General features: G+C 48.4%; 1 protein-coding gene across 3 annotated transcripts; it reads left to right on the top strand.

Annotated features, from left to right (window-relative positions):
* Positions 1–1070: 1070 nt before the first annotated feature.
* On the top strand, positions 1071–24737 carry EFCAB12 (EF-hand calcium binding domain 12). Of its 3 annotated transcripts, none has more exons than XM_042979539.1 (10): positions 1318–1534; positions 2330–2435; positions 6880–7328; positions 10198–10380; positions 12196–12352; positions 15250–15443; positions 17039–17252; positions 21477–21636; positions 23257–23313; positions 24188–24737. In XM_042979539.1, exons 2-10 carry the CDS (start codon positions 2351–2353, stop codon positions 24444–24446), a joined length of 1758 nt encoding a protein of 585 aa, XP_042835473.1. In that variant the 5' UTR covers positions 1318–1534; positions 2330–2350; the 3' UTR covers positions 24447–24737. The 3 variants fall into 3 exon arrangements, with proteins under 3 accessions (XP_042835474.1, XP_042835473.1, XP_042835472.1); XM_042979538.1 differs by having other exon boundaries at positions 1318–1636; XM_042979540.1 differs by lacking the exons at positions 1318–1534; positions 2330–2435 and adding an exon at positions 1071–1149 and having other exon boundaries at positions 24188–24736.
* Positions 24738–25832: the final 1095 nt, after the last annotated feature.

Genomic DNA, 25832 nt, shown 5'->3' with positions numbered 1-25832 from the left:
TCTGAATGACAACCTCAGGTTGAGAGGGTCACAGAGATAATGCAATTCAGTGAAGGTACTTTATACAGAATAAGCACTCAAGTGTTTGTTTTTTTAACTTCTTTCATTGAGACAATTCACATAATCTAAAATTCATCACTCAATTATGTTTAAATATACAATTAAATGATTTTCCGTATACTGACAATGTTCTGCAACCATCATCACTAATTCTAAGACATTTGCAACACATTAAGAAGAAACTCCATGCCTGTTAATAGTCAAACCCAAAGCCACACACCTCACCTCCAGCCTCTGGCAATTATCAGTCTGCTTTCTGTGTCTATAGATTTGCCTATTCTGGGCATTTCTTATAAATAAAATAATATGTGACCTTTTGTGTCTGGCTGCTTTCACTTAACGTAATGTTTTGAAGGTTCATCTGTGTTGTAGCATGCATCAGTGCTTAACTCTTTCTTGTGACTAATATTCCATTATGTGGATAGAGCATGTTTATCCGTTTATCAGTTGATGGACATTTTAACTTTAATATTCCTGGTATCAGGTTCTCTATTTCCAAACGGTGGCATCCAGTCATTAGGGAGCAATGCATATCAAAAACACAGGCCTCTTGTTGGCCAAGATTCTCTTGGGTTCCTACAATCCCTCCGGAGGAGGCAGGGCCTGTTCCTTGGATGAAAATGAAATACGTGGAGATCGGCTGAAGATCGTACAATTTTCAGGAAAACCTGTGATCTATTCCTCCAGATTCAGGGGCCACTGGGCCATACTAAGAATCCTGTCTTTCTCCAAGCCAGGAATTCTGCCCCTCTGCGACTGCCTCCCAGGACCCACAAAAGGAACAGGACTGTCAGGCAATCGGGAGTGGGAGGGTGCTCCCCCGTACCCGCCTCCGTCCCACAGACGGCAGGAGCGTGGCAATGCTCAGCCAATCAGCGCAGGGCGTCTGTAGTCCTGGCAACAGTTGCTTCTAAGCTCGGGGGCGCATTGAGTGTTTCTTGCAAAGTTTGGAATTACTGTTTTTTGGTACCCTGACACGCCAGCAAAAACCAACACAGACACACACACGCTCTTCAACACCCGCTCCCGACGCTGCGACCATGGAAGATTCGTACGAAACATCTGAGGCTCTGTACCTGTCGCTGCTCGGTAAGTTCCCGGGAAGCAGCGCCGCCTCCAGAAAGCCTTCAGCCCCGTGCAGACGCGTGCAAGTGGGGTGAGGGCAAGCACGGGAGGCGAATATCTCATTGTGCCGTACTGGGTGCTGGGTGAGGGGTTGCCAGGGAGTCGGGGGCGGGTCGTGCACATTTCTCAGATTTCCACTCCCAGGCTGGAGGAGTGGGCCAAGTTGCCTTGGTCTGAAATCAGGGGTCCAACCCGTGTGCCTGGGAAAGGCATCCACGGCCCTCTGTCTCGCCCGCCGCGCCCCATTTCTCCGCCGGATATTAATGTGCAGGGTACTGGAGAAGAAGCATGTAGAAAACCAGCAGTGTTTGGTGATAGCCTGCTGCGGGAAAACCCTGCAACTTCAGAGGTGAAAGATAGGCAGATAAACGCATAATTACAGAAGAAGGGGTGGATGCCAGGTCTGGGGGTGACACCCAGAAGTAAGAGGTCTGCTAAGTGTAGTGGACAGGTAAGAACAATTCTAAGGTTCTGGAAGAGCTCTTTACACTTGGGCTTAAATTAAGGATATAAAGAGTTCTCCATGCCAAAAAGGGGAGGAAAGGCATTCCAGACCAATGGAAGCACATGCAGAGAAGCTCAGAGATACAGTATCTTCAGGAAACTGCTAGTAGTTTGAGTATTGCCAGGGATGAGAGGCGAGAGAGGTCAGAAGGGACAAGATCATGAAAGATCTTGGGAGGTAGGAGATGGAGAAGCTACTGGAAATGGCAGTATTGGGATTGGGATTATCAGCAAATGCAGAGTGAATTGGCAGACTTGAAGGCTGAAGCCAGAATCATGAGCTCTTGGGCTGCCTGAAATGTCCAGACCAAAGGTACTGAGAGGTGAGGGAGAGTGGCCAGGCTAGAGGGGACTAGGGGGATTTGAGGGCTGACTGAACAGGGAACAAGAAAAGGACAATCAAAGATGATGCTCAGGTTGGTAACTAGGATGACCTAGAGATGGAGGTGCCTTTCACAGGGATTGGGAACCTACCAGGAGGAACAGGTTGAGTGAGAACAGGACATGGAGGCCAGTGCAGGCTTAGTTGGTTGAGACTGAGATCCTTGTAGGCCATCCAAGTGGAAATACTTTAGGAGAAACTGTATGTAGAAAGTTGGAGCTAATTTCAAGTCATAAATATTGATATGGGTGTCCTCAGCATATAGAAGACCACAGAAACATGAGAGTAGAGGAGATTGTTTGGAAAAAAGAGGAGGAGAAGAAGAAGAAGAAAAGGGAGAAGGAAGGAGAAGGAGAAAGCCCAGGTATGAACCTAGAAGGCACCAATTTTAAGGGATGGGCGGGAAAAGAGGGCCCAAGTAGCAAGTGGCCAGAGAGGTAGGATGGAATTGAGAGAGAGATTTGAATCAGAGCCAAAATAAAGAGAGTTGAATTGTCTCCAGATACTTGGCGAGCTGTCCCAGGAAAGAGGGAAGGAATGCGTTTTCTGGAGCATTGGAGGGGAAGACTAGGACTAAAGGGTAGAACTTCCAGGGAAACAAAATCTGGGTCAATATAAGGAAGTCTTTTCTAAGAATCAGAATCAGGCATCCACAATGTGAGAGAAGAACACCCTATCAACCAGAGGCGTATCCAAGCAGAGGCAAAATCTGCCAGGGGCATTTCAGGAAGAGATCCCTGACCTGGGAAGGCAATGGAGCTAGTTGGCCTCTGGAAGCTGTCCTCACAGTCCCTTGGGAACATTTTCACACAGTCTCTACCCACCTCACTTTTCTATAAATGGACACAGAACCCCAAAGATCACTATAATGGAAGCTCCATGGTACAGTGGGCATGCGACCTTCAATAGGGGAGTCAGGGTGACTTTGAGGGGAGTGACACTTGGGCTGAGAACCATATGGTGAAAAGGACTCAGCCAACAGCAATCTTGGGGAATCCCATGCCCTTCATAGGGCATGGCAAATGCCAAAACCAAGTCAGGACAGAGCTAGGAGGGTTGGACAAAGAGAAAGCAGGCTCATGCAGCTGGAGTGAAGTGAGCAGAGGGAGGGGGCAGGGAGAGATCAGGGAGGAGTGGGGAGCAGGGTGCCAGTGAGGGCAGTGGTGGGGGCCATTGTAGGAGGGGCTTGTTTATTCTAAGGGCACTGAGAAGCCATTGCAATGAAGCCATTGAAGGGCTTGGTGGGGAGTGACCCTTCTAGCTAAGGGAAGATCATGGATTTGGGGTCTTGGGTGGGCGGAAGTGACGGTGGCAAGGCCAGGGAGGAGCATGTTTTGAGTGTGTTCCCAGGTCAACAGGATAAAGTTTAAACCCCTTAACCTGGGGCGCCTGGGTGGCGCAGTCGGTTAAGCGTCCGACTTCAGCCAGGTCACGATCTCGCGCTCCGTGAGTTCGAGCCCCGCGTCGGGCTCTGGGCTGATGGCTCGGAGCCTGGAGCCTGTTTCCGATTCTGTGTCTCCCTCTCTCTCTGCCCCTCCCCCGTTCATGCTCTGTCTCTCTCTGTCCCAAAAATAAATAAAAAAACGTTGAAAAAAAAATTAAAAAAAACAAACAAACAAACAAAAAAAAAAACCCTTAACCTGGCATTCAAGATGACTCCAGCTTTATTTCCCATAACCTCCTCCTTCATGCACAATGTACTTTCAACTTGTGGAACAATTTAGTAACCCCCAAATCCTCAAACTCCACCCCTGACCTTTCCCCATGCTGACCCCTCCACACCTTGAAATCTGACTCATTCTTGAAGGCACATGTCAATGCCTCTTCCTTCATGATGACCACCCGACTCTCTCCATCAGCACTTCTCCTCCGACTGAGGGCATACCCCTCTGGTTACCCCACCTTGTTCCACTCCAGGGCTCTGCGGTTGGGTTTCCAGCCTCGTTTGGATCTACTGAATGATTCTCAGTAAATGTTGGTTGGATAAATGGCTACATTCTCAGTTGTACCCAGCATCTTGTTCTCAAAGAAATGACACATGGTTTGTTGAGAAGTGCCCACTTCCATCCACATTGATGTATTATTTTCTGACACATTATTTTCTGACCATGAAGGAAAAACACAGGCATTGTAAAGAGGCTTAACAAATGGACTGAATGGTCACTTTGTGCCAGGCTGGGCACCAGGGATACATGGAAACTGAGACACAGTCCTTGCCATTGGAAAACTCACAGGCTATTGGGAAAGAAAGACCCAGAAAGCATCTTCATCCAGAAAAAACATGGTAAATGCTATGATGGGGATGAGCACAGGGGCTATGGGAAACCAGAGGGGATATGAGGGAGGGGGTGGGAGGGCTTCAGGGCATGGTGATGCCTGACCTAAGTCTCCAAGAGCATTCCAGAGAGAGGAAACAGCACAGGGGCAGGATGAGGTGACCAAGGAACCATAGTCAGCTCAGTTTGGGTACAAATACAGGGTGAGGTCAGAAAGAATAAGAGAAGGAGCCCATTAGGCTGGCAGAGGTGGGTGTGTCAGGTGAGGCCAGGTTAAGGAGACTGAATTTTATTTCGGAGGCAACAAAAGGGTTTTAAAGCAGAGGCGGTGTGGGTTTTAGAAGGGGAATGATGGTGACAATATTTTTAATAATAATGCTATATCCCTTCTGAATTTTAGAACACTCACATATCTGTTATTCATTTGATCTTCATAACAGCTTCAGGAGGTACTTAGAACAGAGTTTATCATTTTAGAAATAAAAGAACTGAGACTCAGTCGGATTAGGTGACAGCCTGTGGTCTTATCAATTAATGGCTAAGAACCAAGCTCTGGGGCCAGGCAAACCAGAATTCATATCCCAGCTCTGCTACTAAACCACCGTGGAACCTTGGGCCTCTCTGGGCCCTAGTGCCCTTCTCTGTAAAATGGTATAATCATAGAGCTGATCTCTATGATGTCAAATAGTCTGTCCACTTGACATCCACTCATTCGCCAAATAATTACTGAGCTCCCACTGTATGTTGGCACATGGAGGTGCCGGGGCTCCAGTAGGCAACCAGAGAGAGGAGGTCCAGGTCCATAGTCCATTGAAAAAATAAACACCAACCAAGTAATTATACCAGAGATTTCAAACACAAATGTCTGCCTAAAGTAGGCACTTAATAAATGAACTGAGCTGCATGTAAGACAATACAGAATGGGGGCACGTGGGTGGCTCAGCTGATTGAGTGTCCAACTTCAGCTCAGGTCATGGTCTCCTGGTTCGTGAGTTCAAGCCCCTCTTTGGGCTCTGTGCTGACAGCTCAGAGCCTGGAGCCTGCTTCAGATTCTCTGTCTCCCTCTCCCTCTCTGCCCCTCCTTGCTCTCTTTCTCTCTCTCAAAAATAAACATTAAAAAAAAAAAAGACCATAGAGAATAATTTGGGACTACAGCAAGCTGGAGAGGGCATGCCCTAGCCTAAAGTAACTCAAGGTGGAAAATTTTGACCAATGCGTCAAATGAAACAGGATCCCAAGCCTCATTCACCACGAGGGTCACCATTTGCAGCCCCCAACTTAAAACCCTGTGATAAGTTTTAAGGGGATGGCGGGGGGAGGGAGCATTCCGGCAGATAGAACAACACATGCAAAACCTTTAGGCGGGATGTGCTTGGACCATTCAGGGATCATTCAGGGTCAAGGCGTGTGGGACCTGTAAAGAAGGATAGGCAAGGGATGAGGTAGGAAAGGTTGGCAGAGAAGGGATGTTATGTTGAGGGCCGTGGAAAGTGATAGGAGGGTTTCAAAATAGGCGAGGAGCAAGTCCATTAAAAAATAACAGTGCAGGGGTGCCTGGGTGGCTCAGTCGGTTAAGCGTCTGACTTCAGCTCAGGTCACAATCTCGCGGTCCATGAGTTCGAGCCCCACGTTGGACTCTGGACTGATGGCTCAGAGCCTGGAGCCTGCTTCCGATTCTGTGTCCCCCTCTCTCTCTGCCCCTCCCCCGTTCATGCTCTGTCTCTCTCTGTCTCAAAAATAGATAAACATTAAAAAAAATTAAAAAAAAAATAACAGTGCACTTTACCATGAACAAAGCAACTTTAAGATGGGCTGATTCTAACCATCTCCACCTACTCAGTAAAGTAGGTACCATCTTTACCCCCGTTTTACACATGAAAGACTGAGACGGAGAGCCCAAGTGACTTACCCAAGTACATGCAGCCACTAAGCAGCAGAGCCAGGACACGGCTGAAGCATTCCAGCTTCAAAGCCTCTGCTCGGATGATGAGACCAGATCAGGATGGCATTTTTTTAAAAGATCATTCTGGGGGCACCTGAGTGGCCCAGTCCGGTCAAGTGTTGGGCACTTAATTTCGGCTCGGTTCTGCGTCAGGCTCTGTGCTGACAGTGCGGAGCCTGCTTGGGTCTCTCTCTCTGCCCCTCCCCCCACTCCCTCTCTCTCTTTCAAAATAAATAAATAAACTTTAAATAAATAAATATATATGTATATATATATATATATATATATATATATATATATATATATATAAATTCTGATTGTCGATAAGGAGCATTGGGGTGAGGGTGGGGTGGAGTGGAGGAGGAATAAAATCTGAGAAGGTTAAACAAGAGAAAATATACAAAGACCTTAGCATAGTGCCTGCCATCAGGAATGCGCAATCATACTAGATGTGATTACCTTCATCATTATAGCAAAGCAATGATAACACCAGGCCTGGGAACCCAGCCTGGTGCTGTAGCATTTTTCCTTCCTGACTCCGTTAGTCCTCTTCCTGAAAGAAGCTCACCTCTTAACCCTCTTTCCCCAAGGGCTCTGCCAGTCTGAGACCTCAAGTGATGACGAAAATGCCAGCAAGGGCCCCACCTTCGATCCTGAACTGGTCATCGCCCACTGCTTCAAGCAGTTCAAGCAGGAGGACTTCCACCTGCCTCAGAGCCGCCGGCGGATCATCATCTTGCCTCAAAAAGAGGATCCAATGCCTATCAATCTCATGGCCCAACCCCAGACTCCCCCACAGCCGATCTCCAGCTTCCAAGCCCTGGGAGCTGGGGACATCCAAGGCCAACCAGACGACGTGAGGACCTGGCTGAGCCAGAGGCTGAAGCTTCGCCAGGACCTGGAGTCATTTGGTAATGTAGAGAGGTGGCTTCAGAACAAGCCCAGCCTCACACCTTCAGAGGCCAAGGTCTTGCACATGATCCAGAAGGAGCAGGAGGACCAGTTGTTAGACCACCTGACTACTATCAGAGCCACCAAGGTGAGTAGCCCCATTTGCTTATGAAGACGCTGAAGGTGTTAGGGGCATGCTGTCCTTTCATTCCCTCAGATTAGTCAGGATAGGGGTCATTCACCCCATTTCCAAAGGGAGCAAAGAGAAGCCCCCAAAGGGAGGTGTATGGGGTATTTATTGCTGCATAACACATGCCCCCAAACATTAAAGCAACAAATGTTGATTACCCCCACTGTTTCTGAGAGTCAGGCGTCTGGGAAGAGATTAGCTGGTGGCCCTCATCTCAAATTGTTGGCTTGCCATAGATAACTCAAGGCTTGACTGAGGCAGGAAGATCCGCTTCCCAGCTAGCTTGCTCACGTGGCTGCTGGCAGGGGGCCTCAGTTCCTGGCCACAGGGACTTCTCCATAGGGTTGTTTGAGCATCCTTACCACATAGCAGCCAGCATCTCCCAGAGCGAATGGTCCAAGAGACAGAGCAAAGAGGAGGCTGACACGCCTTTTATGACCTCATCTCAGGCAACCTGAGTTTCAGGAGAACCACATTATCACTTTCACCATATTCTATTTGTCAGAAGCAAGTCACTAAGTACTGTCCACACTCAAGGGGAGGGGAATCAGGCTCCATCCCAGAAGGGAGGAGTTAAAGAATTTGTGACTATATCTTAAAACCACCCTAGGAGGGATAACTCCTGGAATGCCATCTATGGGGCATTTTAAAAATATGCATTCCTCATTCATTTGTTCACTGACACGTGTTTGTTGAGGGCCTATATGTGCCAAGCAGGTGCTCGTGGTGGTACCGTGAAAGTCACAGTTGTGAGGCTGGAATAAAAAGGAGGACTCCCTTTTATAAATACAGAAATAGAAGCTCAACGAGGCCGATAAATTGTCCAGCCCCATAGAGGTAGTCGGTGGCAGTCAGTACCAAAGCCCTTGTCCCCCAGTGCTTACCTCTCTGTGACATTTTCTGGTAATGGAAACACTTGAAATTTCTCCCAGTTCAGGTGAAGTTGGGATAAGAGGTCAGATAACGTGGGTTTAAACCAGCTCTGCTATTTCCTAGCTGTATGATCCAGTCCTCAGTTTCCCAATCTATTCAATGGGGATAACCATTGTACTGACTTCCTAGGGTTGCTGTGACTTCTAAATGGAGTAGGTGCCTAGGACAGTGCCAGCCATATAGTGAGCACTGAATATTACGTTTGCCATCACAAAAATTTTTTTTTAATATTTACTTATTTCTGAGAGAGAGAGAGAGAGAGTCCCGGGGGGCAGAGAGAGGGAGACACAGAATCCGAAACAGGCTCCAGGCTCTGAGCTGTCAGCACAGAGCTCAACGCGGGGCTTGAACTCACAGACCGTGAGATCATGACCTGAGCTGAAGTCGGATGCTTAACCGACTGAAACACCCAGGCACTCCTATGTTTGCCATTTTTACTACTACTTTAGTCTCACTGGTGCCAGACTCAGTCCTTGGTGTAATCAGAGTCCAAACCGAAATTTCCTAGGCCTATCACACCCTTTCCAGACAGCAGTACAGTGTCTATGAATAAACACTGAGCCTGGGGTGGGGGGTGGGGGGCACCTGGGTGGCTTAGTTGGTCAAGCATCCAACTTTGGCTCAGGTCATGATCTCATGGTCCGTGGGTTCAAGCCCTGTGTCGGGCTCTGTGCTGGCAGATTGGAGCCTGGAGCCTGCTTCACATTCTCTGTCTCCCTCTCTCTCTGTTCCTCCTCCACTCGTGCTCTGTCTCTCTCTGTCTCTCAAAAATAAATTTAAAAAACATTAAAAAAAAAAACAACCAAAACACTGGGCCTGGATTAGAAACCTAGCTCTATTGCTTATAGGCTGTGTGACCCTGGGTAAGTCATTTCACTTTTCTCAGCCTGTTTCCTCATTTGTAAAAACGGAAAGTAGTATCTAATACCTATTTTACAGCATCATTTATTCATTCATCAAACAATTACTGCCTATCTGCCTAGGGCTGGGGGGCTTGTCCAGTAGATGAATAGGAGGTAGAGGTATGTAGCTTCAAAAGACATTGTCTTGCTTTCAAAATGTTCACATGTTAATGGGGGAGGCAGACACATCAGATTGGTGGCTACAGTTGGCCATTAATAGAGGTGGATCCTAAACACAGAGCAGCTACAAAGTAGGGAACAGAAAGGCCCTTTGTAAACTGTCAGGTGCTGCACCAAGGTAAGGGAGTATTATCCTGAAATATTCCCGATGACCTGGAAGTAAAGGAAGAGTAGGAGTTGGACAGGTAGAGAGAGAAGGAAAAGTTTTGGGCAGGAGGCCGAGCAGGAGCAAAGGCTGGGAGATGGGTGGATTAGAGAGCCCCATCTGGTTCCAGGCAGGGGCATATGTTTTGGTGCACTGATCGCCTGGTGTGATTTTAATCCTGACATGTTTGACAGGAGAGATGTGGGTAAGAATGAAATGTTAGTTCTCATCATGTCCAGCCCGGTTGTTTCTGATGGAAAAATGGAGGCCCAGAGATGCAAAGTATCCCTGGCAAAATGCCTTTGCCCTGAATCTAATGCTCCTTAAAAAAAAAAAAAAAATTATTTTTGAGAGAGAGAGCATGCAACCAGAGGAGGGGCAGAGAACAAGGGGGACAGAGGACCTGTCTGACAGCGGAGATGCTCGATCCGGGGCTTGACCTCATGAACCGGAGATCACAACCTGAGCCGAAGTCGGATGCTCAACCTGAGCCACCCCGCCACCCCTGAATCCAATGCTCCTTGCATTCCATCTTGCTGTCTGTTGAGAGCTGCTCAGCCCCCCTCTCTCTCTCTGGGAATCATGTTCTGTCTAACTCTGGGAATCACATTCCAGTGGCCTGTCTCCCCCGAATTCTCTCCTCTGCTCCCTCTCTTACCTCTTACAGAAGAGCCCCCGGCCCTCCCGCCGACTGGTGCCCCAGCTCCGATTGCCCAAGCCCTCTGCTTTATCAGCCTTGTACTCCTACCTGCACAGCCGCAAGATCAAGATCCTGGAGATATTTAGCAAAGTGGACGGGGGCGAGCACCAGAAGATCTCTAGGGAGGAATTCGTTGTGACTCTGAAGGCGGTAAGTGCCTCCCATGCTCCCTCCAGGCCGGCCTGAGTGAGGAAGACGTGCATGCATCCTGCCCCCACTGCTGCCTCCACCCAGGTCCTGGACCAACGAAAAGTAGATCAAACCATCAGCCTTGTTACTTGTTAAGCCAGATTGGAAAACGTGACATAACTTGTGGCCACATCAGACCCCTAAAACCACTCCTGCGTGAGTCTGATCTTGAAAACCCCTACCTGAGTGGAAAGTCTGCAGAGCCGACCCCATAACCAGTCAGTACCTGGGGAATCACTGTCTTGCCCATCAGACTCCAGAACTGGGCACAGAGATTGCTGGGCCTTCTGTCTTGCCTCTAGAACCCTCTAGACCTTCTTCAACTGTCATTGGCAGATAATCCCATAGAGATCTTGTTAAAATGCAGCTTCTACTCAGTACCTCTGTGCAGGGCCCAAGTTGATACATTGTAACAAACTCCCAGTGATGTCTATGGCACTGGTCCACAGGCCACACTTTCACTGACTATCCAAAAATTTTTAATTAATTATAAATAAATAAAATTTAAAAATCCGTTTCCTCGGTCACACCAGCTACATTTCGAGTACTTAGTGTTCACATGTGGTGAGCAGTTCCTCTATCGGCCTGCACAGATATAGAACATTTCCATCATTGCAGAAAGTTCTGTTGATCGAGCAGAGGTCAGCTAACTATGGCCCAGAAGTCAGATCCAGCCTGCCTCTGTTTTTGTGAATAAACTTTTATCGGAACACAGCTACACTCACTTATATGTATTGTCATGGCTGCTTTCATGCTATGATGGCAGATTTCAGCAGTTATGATAGAGATCATATTGTTCATGGATCCTAAAATATTTACTATCTGACCCTTTATAGGAAAAGTTTGCTGACCTCTGGTCTGGATAAATCAAGCCTTAATATGTTTTGAATACAAGATACCTCTTGGAAATACTTTAGGAAGCTGCCTGCTAGGTCTTTATGGTTTTAAATCATCACCAGTTTTCACACTGTTGTTTCATGACATGTAGTTACCTAAACAACGTTTCAAAACATTAAATATATATATTATGTATACAGGGTGTGTATATATATACATATATATGTACATGTATACGTATACGTATATACGTATATGTATATATATGTATATATATACAGGGTTCTTAATCATCATAACCAAAAAGAGAAAACATGAAGTCCTCTAGAACCAGGAGAGTTCTGACCCTCTTTAAGGAAAGCCCAGTGAACACTGACTACCGTCTAAAGAAGCTGAGGAAGAAAATTATATTTCCTTAAACACTTTCCTTCTTGAATATTCAGTATTGCTGGCAAGCATTATACTCCTATAATGTTGCTTACCATCCCTGAAAGAGTAATGTGTATTGTACTTCTGATCTTATTTTTCTTCAGTTAAGGAAAGCTGATGTGTTTCTCGTGGGCAAGGATGGTAGGCATGAAATCCTTTTTCCAAAATCCAGTGTGGGAAAGTTATCGTTGAGATTGGTATGGAGTGGGGTGGCAGCCCAGAAGGAAGGAGTAGCAGACTCTGCAAAGATAGTGGCATATCTAGACTGGATTTTGAAAGAGGGATAGTTCTTCAGATAGAAGGAGGAAGCGCCCGAGTAAAGGCAGAGGGTGAGAAAGTGCAGGGTGTGTTCAGGGCCTTGGAAGAGGCTCTGAGCTCCTGCTGAGGTGGGAGTGGCTGTGGATGAAACTAGATAGGGGAAGTAGGGCCAGGCTGGTAAAGCTTTGACCGTGCAGGTAGGATGTTTGGATTGGAGCCTGCCCACCTTGGTGGCTTCTCTTCTCTCCTTAGGTTGGAGTCCCTCTGAAAAACCAGGAGGTGGAAGATGTTGTGATCTATCTCAGCTCTCTGGGAAAGGACAACAGCATCACCACAGATATCCTAGTCAATACCTACAAGCAGTGGTGTCTGGCTCATCAGAAAAGCACCCTGGCAACTGCAAGGGAGTGTATGTATCCAGTCCCACCCCCATGCCTCCACTTCCCCATCCTGGGAGCAAGCATGGTGGAGGCAACCTTGGTTTACTTCCTGAGTGTGTTCTCCAGCTTTGGGTTACCATGGATGGGCCAAGACTCTGGAATCCCCAAGCCCAGCGATCAACTAAGGAGCAAGGTATTCTCTTGAATGCCTAGCTACCATGTCCATCAAAGATGAATGAGATGCAGCCCTTGTCCTTAAAGGAGGATTCTCAAAAGGTGGTTTCAGCCCACCAAGGCTTACCCGATAGACTGAGATCTTGTATGTGGGTCCAAAGCCTTCTTGCTATTAATCTATATTTTATTGATAAAAAGTTAACTAAAAGTCGGAAACCAGAATTAGCGCATGTTTAGAGTTTACTGGAAAGCCTACGTTGATATTCTATGATCAGGGATATTAGCAGGGCTGCTATGAACAGTTGTATGAGCTGTGCAACAGCTCAAGTTCCATTTGCCAAGCCATGTGCTTGTGGAACCACATCTGTCCAGACATAGCATGGAGGCAAATTAGAAATGGACTAGCCATAGTGCTGGCTATGAATTTACAACACAAGGGCGCATCATGGTTCTTTGTAGCTTAGTGGCATTGTGGTGTAAAAAAAAAAAAAAAAAAAAAAAAATTAAAATTGAACAACTCCAGATAAAATTAAAGCCCTCTTTTAAACCTCCATCCACCATTCCAGAGCCCTCCCCAAATGTAACCAAATATAATAACAATATAGCATATCCCCAAATAGAACCCCTTTCTTTTTCTAAATAAAACAAATCTTGCTTTGCCTGCACCCATCAGGTTAGCAGGAGTTTCATTTCACACACATTGGTGTGGAGTGTTCCTCAGCCTCTCTGAGGTCATGTGAGAGCCCTGCGGGTTAGAGGACAGTTTCCTTACGTGGGTGAAGATTTGGCGCAGGCTTCTGGTCCCACTGAGCTGGGCGCTCCATGTCCTCACCAGCGGGCTGTTTGGGAGGCAGCCGGCAACTCCCATAGACAGGCTGTTCCCCTGTCCTCCAGAACTTCACCCACAGTGCAGCACGTAAATTTCCAGCCTCTAGTCTCATCAAGCCACTGGGCAGAGGCCCCGTCACCCCCCAGGCAGTGTCTCTGCCTCTCTCAGAGTCCCAGGGAAACTGAGCACCCCGACCCCGGTCACCTCCTGCACACATCACTACCCACAGTCATAATCTCTGGCAACTTTTATGTCCAGCTCGTGTTCAGAGCTGCCTCAAGTTGGGCCTGCTCTCTCATCCATGACCTTTTCGCCTTTTCGTTATCAATTACCAAAGCTCACCATTATCCACGTAGTTGGCCGTGAGCTGTTTAGTGAACGACCACAGTGTGCCGTGATGCATATTTGCAGCAAAGGTATTTGGGGCCTATTATTTCCCAATAAATAGACTTGAAGCCAGGAGCAAGTATTTGCTTGCCAGGTGCCACCTCGGTGTCATCACCCTTTTCTCTGGAGAACATTCCAGGGTAAATGGACTTGGGTATCTTTTGCTTTGCCTAAAGGGGCAGCAGCATCAAGAGTCAACGAGACTCTTGGGTGGCAGGCTCACGAGAGAAGGCAGTGGCACTCGGGCTGGGTAGCCTTACCCACAGCAGGTAGCTCAGTTTATCCTTCAAGTCCCTGGAGGTCAAAGCTACAACTCACGCTCTACAGGAGGATGCTATAAAGCTCAGAGCGGCTAAGCCACCAGTCTGCAGTCTCAAAACTAGAAGGTGACTGAGCCATGACTTCATTTCAGCCCAGAACAGGGCAGGCCTGAACCAGGGCAGGGGCAACGGGATGCTTTCATTCACTCGGTTCTTTGTTGAACACCTCCTACGTGCCAGGCATACTTCCAGAAACTGGGAACTGGGAACACAGGAGTAAAGAAGCCAAGGCCTCTGCCTTCAGTGAGCTTCCAGGTAAAGGGTTAAGCAAGATGATGTCTAGTAGGGATTAATGCCTTGAAGACAATAGGACAGAGTGAGGGGGTGGTGGTCACAGAAGGCCTCTCTGCAAAGCAGCCATGGGAGCTGACACCCAAGTAACAGATGAGGAGCCCATTCTGGCAAAGGGCACCCTAGACAGAGGGAGCTGCAGAGGCAAAGGCCCTGACTTGGGCAAGTTTTCAGGGGACAGAAAGAAGTTAGGGTGAGGGGCGCTTGGGTGGCTCAGTCATTTAAGCCTCAGACTTCGGCTCAGGTGTGAGTTGGTTGATGAGTTGGAACCCCCGCATCGGATGAGCTTGGGCTCCCCACTCTCATTCTCTCTTTCTCTCTGTACCTTGTGGGGTTCTCTCTATCTGCTCCTTGCTCACTCACTCTCTCTCTGTCAAAAATTAGTAGGTAGTAAATAAGTAAATAAGTAAATAAATAAGAAATACACCTGTAGTCAAAACAAAGTTAAAAATGGAAGAAAAAAGTTAGGGTGGCTCTGGGGAGTCGGGGAGGGGTGAGCAGGAGGAGATGGATCACGTGGAGGCTGAGCTGAGACGAGACTCTGCAGAGCCTTGCAGACCAGGAGGAGGATTCTGGGCTTTCGTGTAAGTGCTGAGGGAAGCCAGTAGAGAGTGTTAGGCAGGGGAATGAAGTGATTATATTTTTCACAGGTCCTATTTAGTGTTCAGTGGAGACAGGATGCTAGAGTATGAGAATGGCAACCGCAAGGTTGGGGCAGTGGTGCGGGTGAGGCACGAGGTGGCCTTGCACTGGGCAGGCCATAGTGCAGACGGAGAGAAGGGATACCTTCAAGGTCCGTCTCAGGTGGCCTGATGAGCCACGTGGGAAGTGAGCAGAGGGATGGCCGGCACCTGCTTGATCACATGAGTTAACCGCTTGATGGATTCCTTAGCTGAGCCCCCTCTCAGGCTCTCTTTCCTTTCAGATTATAGACCTGCCAAGATCAGAGTTTCCCCATCGCATCTGTCCAAGAAGCAGGTGAATTTAGCCCCACAACCGTGCAAGATGGACCTGCTGACTGTGCCCGTGGTTGACACCCAGATGGAGGCGCGGCCCCTGACTCTGGAGGAGATGGAGGACATTGGCAAGCGGTACCGCGAGAGGAGGCGGAAGCACAAGGTACCCCGGTCAATGGGAAGGGCGTGGCGCTTGGCTCCTAGGCAGGCTCAGGTTCGAGTCCGCTGCACCTTCTAGCTGGGGAACTCCTGGGAGCAGGCCCTCTTTTACCCCTATGTTCCCTCATCTCATAATAAGAACAACACCTACCTCACAAGGTTTCTCTGAAGATGTAATGAGATCATGTTTCCAAAAGTATATGGAGCTCCTCTCTTCCCATCCTTTGACTGTGACCTTGCATCCTGAGACCAGGGCTGAGGGCCATGTCTTCATTGTGGCTGGAATCCAAATGCCTGGTACAGGGCCTGTCACTGAGCGGCCACTCCAGACATACATGACCAGTGAAGGCAGGACTGATTGTGGGAATTAATTCACCCAAAAATATTTATCAAGAGACCACAAAGTGCCAGACGCTATTTTAGGTGTTATAGAGAACAAAACAGCCCCTGCCTTCAGGAAGCCAGATAATATTAATATTATACTATATATAAATACATTTAAAAAAATTTTTAATGTTTATTTTTGAGAGAGAGAGAGAGAGAGACAGAGTACAAGCAGGGGAGGAGCAGAGAGAGAGGGAGATGCAGAATCTGAAGCAGGCTCCAGGCTCTGAGCTGTCAGCACAGAGCCTGATGTGGGGCTTGAATCCATGGGTCATGAGATCATGACCTGAGCCAAAGTCACTTAACTGACTGAGCCACCCAGGCACCCCTAAATACGTATTATTATTATTATTATTATTATTATTATTATTATCATCATCATATAATAATATACTAGGCATTGTAAGTGCTATACCAACAAAGATCTGATTCAGCTGCATGATAAGAAAACCCAAAATATTTGAGCAGAGGTCAGCAAACTTTCCCTATAAAGAGCCAGATAACAAATGTGTTAGGCTTTTGGGGCTTTATCGTTTCTGTGGCAACTACTCGGTTCTGCCTTTGCGGCAAAGAGCAGCCACGGACAACATCTAAGCAAATGAGTGCCTCTGTGTTCCAAAAAATTTTCTTTATAAACACAGGTGCCGGGCCACATGTGGCCTGTGAGCTGCACTTTGCTGATTCTGGTGTTAGAGGCCAAAAAACAGATTTTTGTTTCCTTGTAAATAAATAAATGAGAAGGCCAAAAGTGGCTCCACATTCCCCAGGCCTCTTCCACTTTGCTCTGCCATCCTTGACATGTGCCTTCCACCTCAAAGGCACAGATATCTGCGCCCAATTTAAATTCTTGTGCAGCCAAACACAGATGTGTTGTTTCAGTAGGGCATCTACGTTGTTCCCTACCGTATATGTTATACAGTGATATATGTACAACCACATACGGGGCTGTGCACACAGAACCGCGTGGCTTAACCACTCAAGTGCCCTTCAGGGGTAACCTTGACCATGTGTGATTTTTCTCCCAAGTCACTGACTTCAGAGCCTGAACTTTGGTCCCACCTTGCATGCTTTGCCATCTCCCCTCCTGGGGGAGAGGTCGATGAGGCTCCATATCTGCCTTCTGGTCGGGAGGGGAGAGGTCGATGAGGCTCCATATCTGCCTTCTGGTCGGGAAGAAGGTGGAGGGAAGTGGGTGCCAACCTCTTCTCCTTGCAGCTCAAGATCCCCTCCATCCAGTACACGGAGCGGTGCCGCCTGGTGCGCAGCGGGAATAAGCACTTTGATGAGCACTGCCTCCCATCCACCATCCATGGGGAGATGAAGGAGCTCATCAACAAGTCCCGCAGGGACAACTTTCTGGTCTACCTGCAGTGCTGCAAGCTCTGTGAGTCCTACGGCCTCCCACTGACAGAGGACATCCTCGTGAAAGGTAAGAGCTTTGGCGCCTGGCCCTTGGGAAGTTGCCGAGAGGGCTCAGAACCCAAGTGAACATGGCTCCGCCTGAGGTTTGTCCTTCCCCAGCAGACGTGCATCCAGCCAAGCCTCTGTGGCCTGTGGTGGGGATACTGAAGGAGCAGGGGCAGCCCAGCCTGTTTTGCTGTTACATTTGATTCTACATTCTAGAATCCTGGAGGTTCACAGGCTCCACAGGTCTAGGGGTCTGGGTTCCCCAACTGAGCCTGCTGAGCATTCTAGAGCAGGAAGCTCCAAGGACAGGAGTTCTGGGTGAGGGAGCCCTGAAGTTGAGCAGAAAGGAACAGTCCCAATTTCAAAGAGGGACATGTGATAGGGGCGATAACTGCTCTGCTGTAGTGGGCTTTTCTGCAACCACTTCCCCAGGCCAGACCTGTTTCTTGGTTCTTCCACGACACAGAGGTAGGAATGCACCAGGGGACAAGTTCTTCTGACACCTTGGCTCTCTGCTCAGACCACAGGACTCAGCCTTGAGATTTCCACACTGGTCTCACCCTTTATTTGAGGGAGAATTGTGTTTTCATATATCCAAGCAGATCTGAACCCTCCCCATCTCTGGGTAGAGTGTGTATTTCTGAGAGATGGGGACAGGAGAGGGCCCCATAACCCCAACGACCACACACCAATGCTGGTGTCCTAAATTCGTGAATTTATAACTTTAATGGGCAAGTTCCTCTTTGTGCTTTCAAAACACAAAAGGACAGAGGTTTTCCCACAGGAACGTCACAGGAAGGAACCATGGCCAAACTGGGAAATGTGGCTTTCAAAGAAAGGGGCACACAGACAATGGGGTGACTTACCTAAGAACAAGTTCACCATCACAACTGACTATTTCCGTCTTTTTTCCAAGACAAGGGGAAAGAAGGGCAGAACGTATAGGGCCATGGGTCTTGTATTAAAATACTGCCACAATAAAATACCACAGACCAGGTGGTTTAAACAACAGAAATTTATCTTCTCACACTTCTGGAGGCTAAAAATCCAAGATCAAGGTGCCAGCAGGGCCAGTTTCTCCTCAGGCCTCTCCCCTGGGCTGGCAGATGGATGGCCACCCTCTCGCTGCCTCTCCACATGATTTTTCCTCCGTGCCCTCATGCCCCCTTGTGCCTCTCTTGTGTCCAAATTTCCTCTTACAAGGACACCAGCCAGATCAGATTTGAGCCTACCAGCACAGCCTCACTTTAGCTTAATTACTTCTTGAAAGGCCCTCTCTCCAAATACAAATTCTGAAGTTCTGGGGGTTAGGGCTTCAACATATGATTTGAGGGGTGGGGGATGCAATTCAGCCCATAACAGGTCTGTACAACAGTGTACGGCCAAATGCCTTCAGGAACACAGGCAAACCACCCTAAGTGATCATTGTCTCCTGTGCATGCGGCACCCTCTCACATATGCGGCCACTTGCTGCCCACCTGGTCTGGGAGGGCAGTGACAGGAAATCTCTTGCGGCTCTCAACACTGACTTTTCACCAAATCATCCTTCCTTCCATCTTCCTCAGCGAGCCGCATCTTCCCTGATTGTGTATATTCTCTCGTCTCTGCTCGTGCTGGAAATGCAGCTAACTGTCTTCTGAAATGCAGGCAGGCTTGCCAGCACCCTGGACTGCCCTGTGGGTTAAGTCTTTCCTCTGGATGCGCTTCCTCTGTCCCCACCAGGGTGTTGAGCCACTAACTGATTCCCACCACCACTAGCTTTTGCTAGGTGCTGGGTCAGGGAACCTCACCTGCCAGCAGGATTTCACACTCACAGGCACAAAGCAGCATCCGTGGGTGGGCTTCCCTTTACTTCTGACGGTTCTAGATGGAAAAAACTCGAGTCTGTCTCTGACCGCTCTCCTGGCCACTATCCATTGGCTGTCTCTTTGACAGAGGCCAGCTCAGCTATGAGTAAAGAAACTCAACCACCGGGACTTCTGGGTCTGTGTTCTAGACTAGAGCTTGGTGGGCTCAGAATCCAGGCCTCAAGCTCAAGGGCCATGTTCTAAAACATCAAGGCCTTTCCCAACTCCCCAGTGCACATAGCTTTATCATTTTACCTCCCCCTGATTTCACAGATAACACTTGCTCACTTACATTTTTTTTGAAAACATAAAAATAATGATCCCCCCAGCTGGGGGCACCTGGGTGGCTCAGTCCCTTAAGTGTCGCCTTCAGCTCAGGTTATGACCTCATTGTTCTTTTTTCTCTCTCTCTCTCTTTTTTTTTAAAAAAGCATTTTTAAAAAATGTTTATTTATTTTTGAGAGAGAGAAAGAGCACTAGCAGGGGAGGGGCAGAGAGAGACAGGGGGACAGAAGATCTGAAGTGGGCTCTGCTCTGATAGCAGAAAGCCTGATGTGGGACCTGAAATCACAAACCATGAGATCATGACCTGAGCCAAAGTCAGATGCTAAACCGACTGAGCCACTTAGGTGCCCTATGATCTCATGGTTCTTGAGTTCAAGAGTCTGGCTCCATGCTGACAGCTCTGAGCCCGCTTTGGATTCTCTCTCTCTCTCTCTCTCTCTCTCTCTCTCTCTGTCTCTCTGTCTGTCTTTGCCCCTCCCCTGCTCACTCACTCTCAAAAATAAATATTAAAAAAAAAATCCCCCAGCTTGAGTTGGCACCATTAATATTTTAGGGATTGTCCTTTTATAGATCTCTTTTTCTTTTCGATTTACACAAAATTATTTATGTAAGTTATTTTTAAAGATATATATACATATATTGTTAATGTAGTTTTTTAAAATTCTGTATATTGGCACCTGGGTGGGTCAGTTAAGTGTCCGACTTCAGCTCAGGTCAACATCCCACGGCTCATGAGTTCGAGCCCCATATCCAGCCCGCTTCAGATCCTCTGTCCACTTCTCCCTCTGCCCCTCCCCAGCTCATTCTCTCTCTTTCAAAATAAGTAAATAAGCTAAAAAAAAAAATCCTGTATATCTTTTAAAAATGTTGATGCGGGGCACGCTGGTGGGTTAAGTGTCTGACTTTGGCTCAGGTCATGACCTCACGGTTTGTGAGTTCGAGCCCTGTGTCGGGCTCTGTGCTGACAAGCTCAGAGCCTGGAGCCTGCTTCGGATTCTGTGTCTCCCTCTCTCTCTGCCCCTCCCCCACTCACGCTCTGTCTCGGTCTCTCTCAAAAATAAATAAACATTAAAAAAATTTTTTTTTGAAATGTTGATGCTGCATCTTCCCCTTCCCTCTCCCCTCTTATCTGCACAGTCCCTGCCCTCCCCTCTCCCCCTCCCCCACCCCAGGTAACCAGCATTAATAACCTGGACTGTAACCTTCCATTACTTTTTCTAGAACATGAGCTAGTCATGTGTTATCATCGTAGGACAAGCACTGCTCCATGGCTGCAGGAAGACAGAGCCCCTAGCCAGTGTTTTTTATGCTCCAACTTCTTAGAGCAGTCTCCTGAGGATATCTATGGGACTAATTCTAAGCAAGGAGAAAACCTCCATCAACTAGGTCTAAGTTAACCTGGTGAAGCCTTGGGTGAACCTCCCCTCCTTCTTGTGGCCTCGTGACCAGCATGACCCGTGCAGAGTGGGGTAGGGCGCCGCACACTCCATCCTAACTGCACCCAGGCTTTGGGGCCAGGGCTGACCTGGTTACAAACCAGCTCCCACAGCTCTAGTCCAAACAGCAGTGCTGTACCAACCCCACTTCCTAACACTGCACTAGGGTTATGTGCCCTGTCGCCCCTGGGGGAAGCTGGGGGAAGAGTCTAAGGGACCCTCTGCACTTCGCAACTTGCTGTGAATCTACAATCATTTAGACATAAAAAGCTTAATGGGGCACCTGGGTGACTCAGTCAGTTAAGCATCTGACTCTTGATTTTGGCTCAGGTCATGATCTCGCGCTTTGTAGTTCGAGCCCCACGTCAGGCTGTGCACGGACCATGCTGACTGTGCAGAGACTGCTGGGGATTCTCTCTGCCCCTCCCCTGTCTCTCTCTCTCTCTCTCTCTCTCTCTCTCTCTCTCTCTCTCTTTCAAAATAAATAAACTTTTTAAAAAATCAAAAAAAAGCATAAAAAAGTTTAAAGTGTATATCTAAGAAAAAACATTTGCAAACAAAAATGTGGACTTATATATATATATATATTAAAAAAAAAAAATCCTCCCCTCTGCCCCAAAGGCTCAGGGCAGGGAGGGGTGTTGGACTGAGAGTCCACATTTCTCTTGCTGCTTACAGCCCTGCTGTACCCGGGGGACAAGATCATTTTTCAGAAGAACCAGGTACGCCCAATCCGGCAGCCAGGAGGCTACTACTCAGATATGAAGATCTTCAGTCCAAATCTGGCTCTACTCAAGTTCCAGGGCTTCAGCGATGTTGTGGCTAAGAAGACTGACAAGCTGAGTATCAGACCCCCTCTCTCCCCCCTGCCATTTGCATACCAGCATACTTGAGGTGACATGTTGTGCCAATTCCTGTGGCCAAGCGTGCCCAGCATGTCCAACCCAGCTGGTCCCCAGGGACTGGCCAATTTCCAGTGTCTGAGGGCGTTAGCCTCCTTGCCTCGCTCCCAACCACATCCTACGTGATCTCAGCCTCTCTACAAAAGCTTAAAAAGAGGGCCTTCTTAGGGAAATAGGCCCCTTCTCAAATCATGGGTTGGCTGGTCAGGGGCCCTACAGAGGACAGAGGTGGCCATCCCTTCTTTGTCCTGCCTTCTCTGGCAAGAGGTGGGCTTGCATCAGGAGGAGAAAGGAACTCTGCAATGGGGCCTGTCTCTGGCCCTCAGACCAACCTGAGTGCTAAGGAAATGTCCTTCTTTGGGAGGAAGTGACCCATGGGCAGGTTATGAGCCAGCATCCGTGGGTGACTGCATATTGGAGAGCAAGCAGCATCCCTGCATCCCTGAGGACGGACAGGGCTAATGTGGGATGAGGAGGGGCCAGCTGACCACAAGGGGGAGGGGACCGGGAACTGCCCACATTCTAGATCACTGCCAGCTGCCCACTGCGGTGGTATGGCCAGAACAGCTGGGATGAGATACAGCAGAGCCAAGTGGAAATCCCACAGGCTGCAGGTTAAACGGACAAGCTACTTCACTGTCTGAGCCTCAGCTTTTCATCTGTTAAATGAGCGTAACAGCCCCTCCACACACAATGAGGATCAGATGAGAAATGCATATAAACTTCCTAGCATGGTGTTTGGCAGATAGTTAGCCCTTGGAAGCAGTGATAGTTGTTGTTTTACCTGTCCCATCAGGACAATATCGACTGAAGGCATGGGTCTGGGCCTACAGAGGGGCCTGTCCACAACCCTGGGGAGGCAGAGCTGAGCACGAGTCAGAAGTCTGGTGGCCTGGAGAGCCATTTCTGATTACTTAGTGACTGCCAGCCCCTGGGTGGCTGACATCCATTTCTGCACCGGGAACCTAGGGAGTGGGTGGGAGCCTGAGAAAGGGACTCTTGTCCCTGGTTAGGTAGGCCACAGCCATAAGGGATAAAGAAAGGTCCCTAAGGGCAGGGATGGACATTTGTTTTATCTTGCTACTTGGACTGTGCTGTCAAAGATTCTGAGGCCAGATGCAGGCCTGCTGGGAAAGAGTGCCGTCTGTGATTAATGAGTGACGTCTGCCAGGCCCAAGATTTGGGGAGTCAGTTTTCACCACCCTTGTTCCAAAAGCTGGCTTTGGCTCTGGCAGGGAAAGTGAGAGTCAGGGGCCCCCAAACAATTCAGATCATTGCGCATCTCTCAGCTACCCTGGGAGGTCTCTGCTCTGGGAAATAAAAAACATGAGGCTCTGAAAAGGGAAGTGACCTGCCCAGAGCCACACAGCCAGCCAGGTTGGGAGCCCAGGCCTGGCTGACCAAGCCCACCCCAGATAGAAGAAATGCTCCTTTTGGAGCTCTGGTTTGGACTCACTAGACAGGCCCACCCCCATGTCCTCTGACCTACTACCTGAGGCCCCATTAACATGGATTCCCCCAATCCTGACAAGATGCCTTTCTGTCTTCTCTACTAGGAAGACACCAAAGAAAATCAAGAAGATACACTTTAAGGAGTTTGAGGAGTTCACCAGGTCTGTAGCATCAGCCAACTCTGTAAGCAGGTCAGGGGAGGGAGGACCAGCCTCACGGTGGAGGAGGTGCCTGGGACTCTGCATGTTGCACGGCGCACAGTATCTAGGGCTCAATGCCCGGAAACTGAGAGGCAGTGAAACTACTTAGAGTGCCAGGCAGACACCACTGTGGGTGTGTTCCCATGTTTTAACTCAGTTAAATCCTCTCAGGAACCCTATAAAGTTACTCTTAGCATGCCCACTTTGCAGAAGGGGAAACTGAGGTACAGAAAAGTTAATTATCTTGCTCAAAGTCACACATCTATCAAGGGGCGGAGCAGGGATTTGGACCCAGCAACGCTAGCTCCAGAGGCATTAAAATGTCTCAAGAGAACCAACGGTGTACACTTAAGAACTTGGGTTTTGGGGGCGCCTGGGTGGCTCAGCTGGTGAAGCATCCCACTTTGGCTCACGTCATGATCTAACGTTTGTGAGTTTGAGCCCTGCTTCGGGTGAGCTCGAGCCCCGCTCCAGGCTCTGCACTCTCTCTCTCTCCCTCCCTGCCCCCCACTCACTCGTGCTCTCTCAAAAATTAATTAATTAATTAATTAATTAAAAAAAAGAATTTGGGGTTTCAAGGCAGCAAGTTGGGAGTCAAGCCCACATCCTACCACTTGCTCGCTGTGTGGCTTTGGGGGAAATAACGTATCCTCTCTAGGTGTTCATGTCCTCCTTGGTAGGGCAGACAGCAGAACAGGACCTACCACATGGAAGCAAAGTGCTTGGCACAGTGCCACACCTCCACTCTGGTCACACAGTTGCTTAGCTCTGCTCAGCAGAAGCCCCAGCCCTGGCGGGTCTGCCACGACAAACTTCCTATCTTCTCATTTTCCAGGAAGCTGCAGGCGAAGAGGTCCAGGGGTTCACTGCGAACTCACCCCAATTTCTTCTGGCCGGGTCACCTCCTGGACAAGCTGCAGCTCTATCTGCCCACTGTGGCCATGGACAGGAGCCTGGCACTCTTCAGTTGTGTCCAACCCCAGCCCCATGCCTACTCAGCCACCTACCACCCCAACCACTGCTGGCCTATTGGGAACATGAACTACATGACCTGTGCCTATTACGATGCCTCCAAGGTCTACTACATCGACTAGAGTGGCCCAGGTGTTGTCCAACCCAGCCATCCTGGGGCTGTGGCCAGTGCAGCTAGCAGCCCAGAGCCACGGACACAGCGGGAAGTGTAAAGAGCCAGATAAAAGAAATCATTTCAGTGTGATGGCCTGGAGCCAGCTCTCTCTTGAGCAAAAATGTCCAGTGTCTCAGAGGGCAGGTGTATCTAGGGAAAGATAAGCAGTTTCTGAGTATTTCCCTGTCTTGACCTCTGCCCTTTTGAAATAAACCAGATTGGAGTTTTTTTTCATGTCACCTGTGATCCAGCTGATGTGATTTCTTGCTCAGGAGCTGGGGCCAGAGGAGTGTTTGAAAAGCTGGGGTTCTGAGCCCAGGGCACTACTGCAGCTATGCTTGCCTGGCACCTGTAGCATCTTGTCCTGGGATCTCAGTGCTCATGGGAAAGCAGCAGGCAGTGTGGGTACCCTGTGCCCTTCTCTGTGGAAACGGTCACAGCCGGTCTCTCGTCCCCCACAGACTGAGCCTTTTTGGTTACTGCTTCCAAATCTCTTGCATCTTTCACTGTTAGAGGCATGCTCTCTGTTTCCTGAGCCTTCTGCTTGATTAACCCACCTGACCCCATCAAGACCTTCTCCCTTCACAACACACATAATGTGGGCTGCTGTTAGCACAGTGCTTTCATTCTCTGCATCCCATCTGACTTCCCAGAGCCGGCTGGCTAAGCAGGATTCATGAGGTGTGGTGTAGTCACAGGCACAATAGGGTTCCAGTCTCAACCTTATCACTTGTGAGCTGTGCGACCTTAGACAAGACATTTCACATTTCGCTCCTCTGGGTCTCTTCAAACTCCTACCCTTCACAGTCAAAATCTCAGGAAGGAGTTGTCAACACTCTTCCCTTCTCACTTCTCATCCTGTCAACAACACAATCCAGTGTAGCTTCTGTCCCCATCTGGCCCCTGGAACTACTATCAAGATCAGCGATGACATCTGTATTGTGTTCAAATTGTGGAATCAATGCACAATTTTTTCGTCCTGAAATTTGATTTTTTTTTTTTTACAATAATCTTAAATACAAAATCTAAGCAAAACAAAACCATCAACAACTATTTAAAACTAGGCAGGTTAGCTGAATGATCAGAAGTGTGGATTTTGGAGTCAAATCCCCAAACGTCGCTTTCAACATAGGCAAAATGGGGAAAAAATAGAACTACCTTGCAGAATTGTGGGAAGGATCGTGAAACCCATGGAATGATAGCTGTTACGGTTTCGTTCCTATCTTACTCTGTAAATTCACGTGAGGGAAATATTAGGAAGACTCTGTTTTGTTCCCTCCTGGCCACCAAGAGGCGCACTTAATAGCAGAAGAAACGCGGGCGGAAATAATCTAAAAACTGGATTGTTCTCCGG

Source organism: Panthera tigris, chromosome A2, assembly GCF_018350195.1.
Source record: "Panthera tigris isolate Pti1 chromosome A2, P.tigris_Pti1_mat1.1, whole genome shotgun sequence".
Taxonomy (NCBI): Eukaryota; Metazoa; Chordata; class Mammalia; order Carnivora; family Felidae; genus Panthera; species Panthera tigris.
The sequence above is the reverse complement of the archived record's forward strand: the minus strand, read 5'-3'. Positions and strand labels throughout refer to the sequence as shown.

Excerpts from the sequence above, each read along its gene's own strand:
- EFCAB12 (XM_042979538.1), top strand. The coding sequence starts at position 1,580 with ATGCCAGGTCTGGGGGTGACACCCAGAAGTAAGAGGTCTGCTAAGTGT. Across the intron at positions 2,436-6,879 it reads AGGAGAAGGAGAAAGCCCAG|GGCTCTGCCAGTCTGAGACC; the intron begins GTATGAACCTAG and ends TCTTTCCCCAAG. Across the intron at positions 17,253-21,476 it reads AGAGGACATCCTCGTGAAAG|CCCTGCTGTACCCGGGGGAC; the intron begins GTAAGAGCTTTG and ends TGCTGCTTACAG.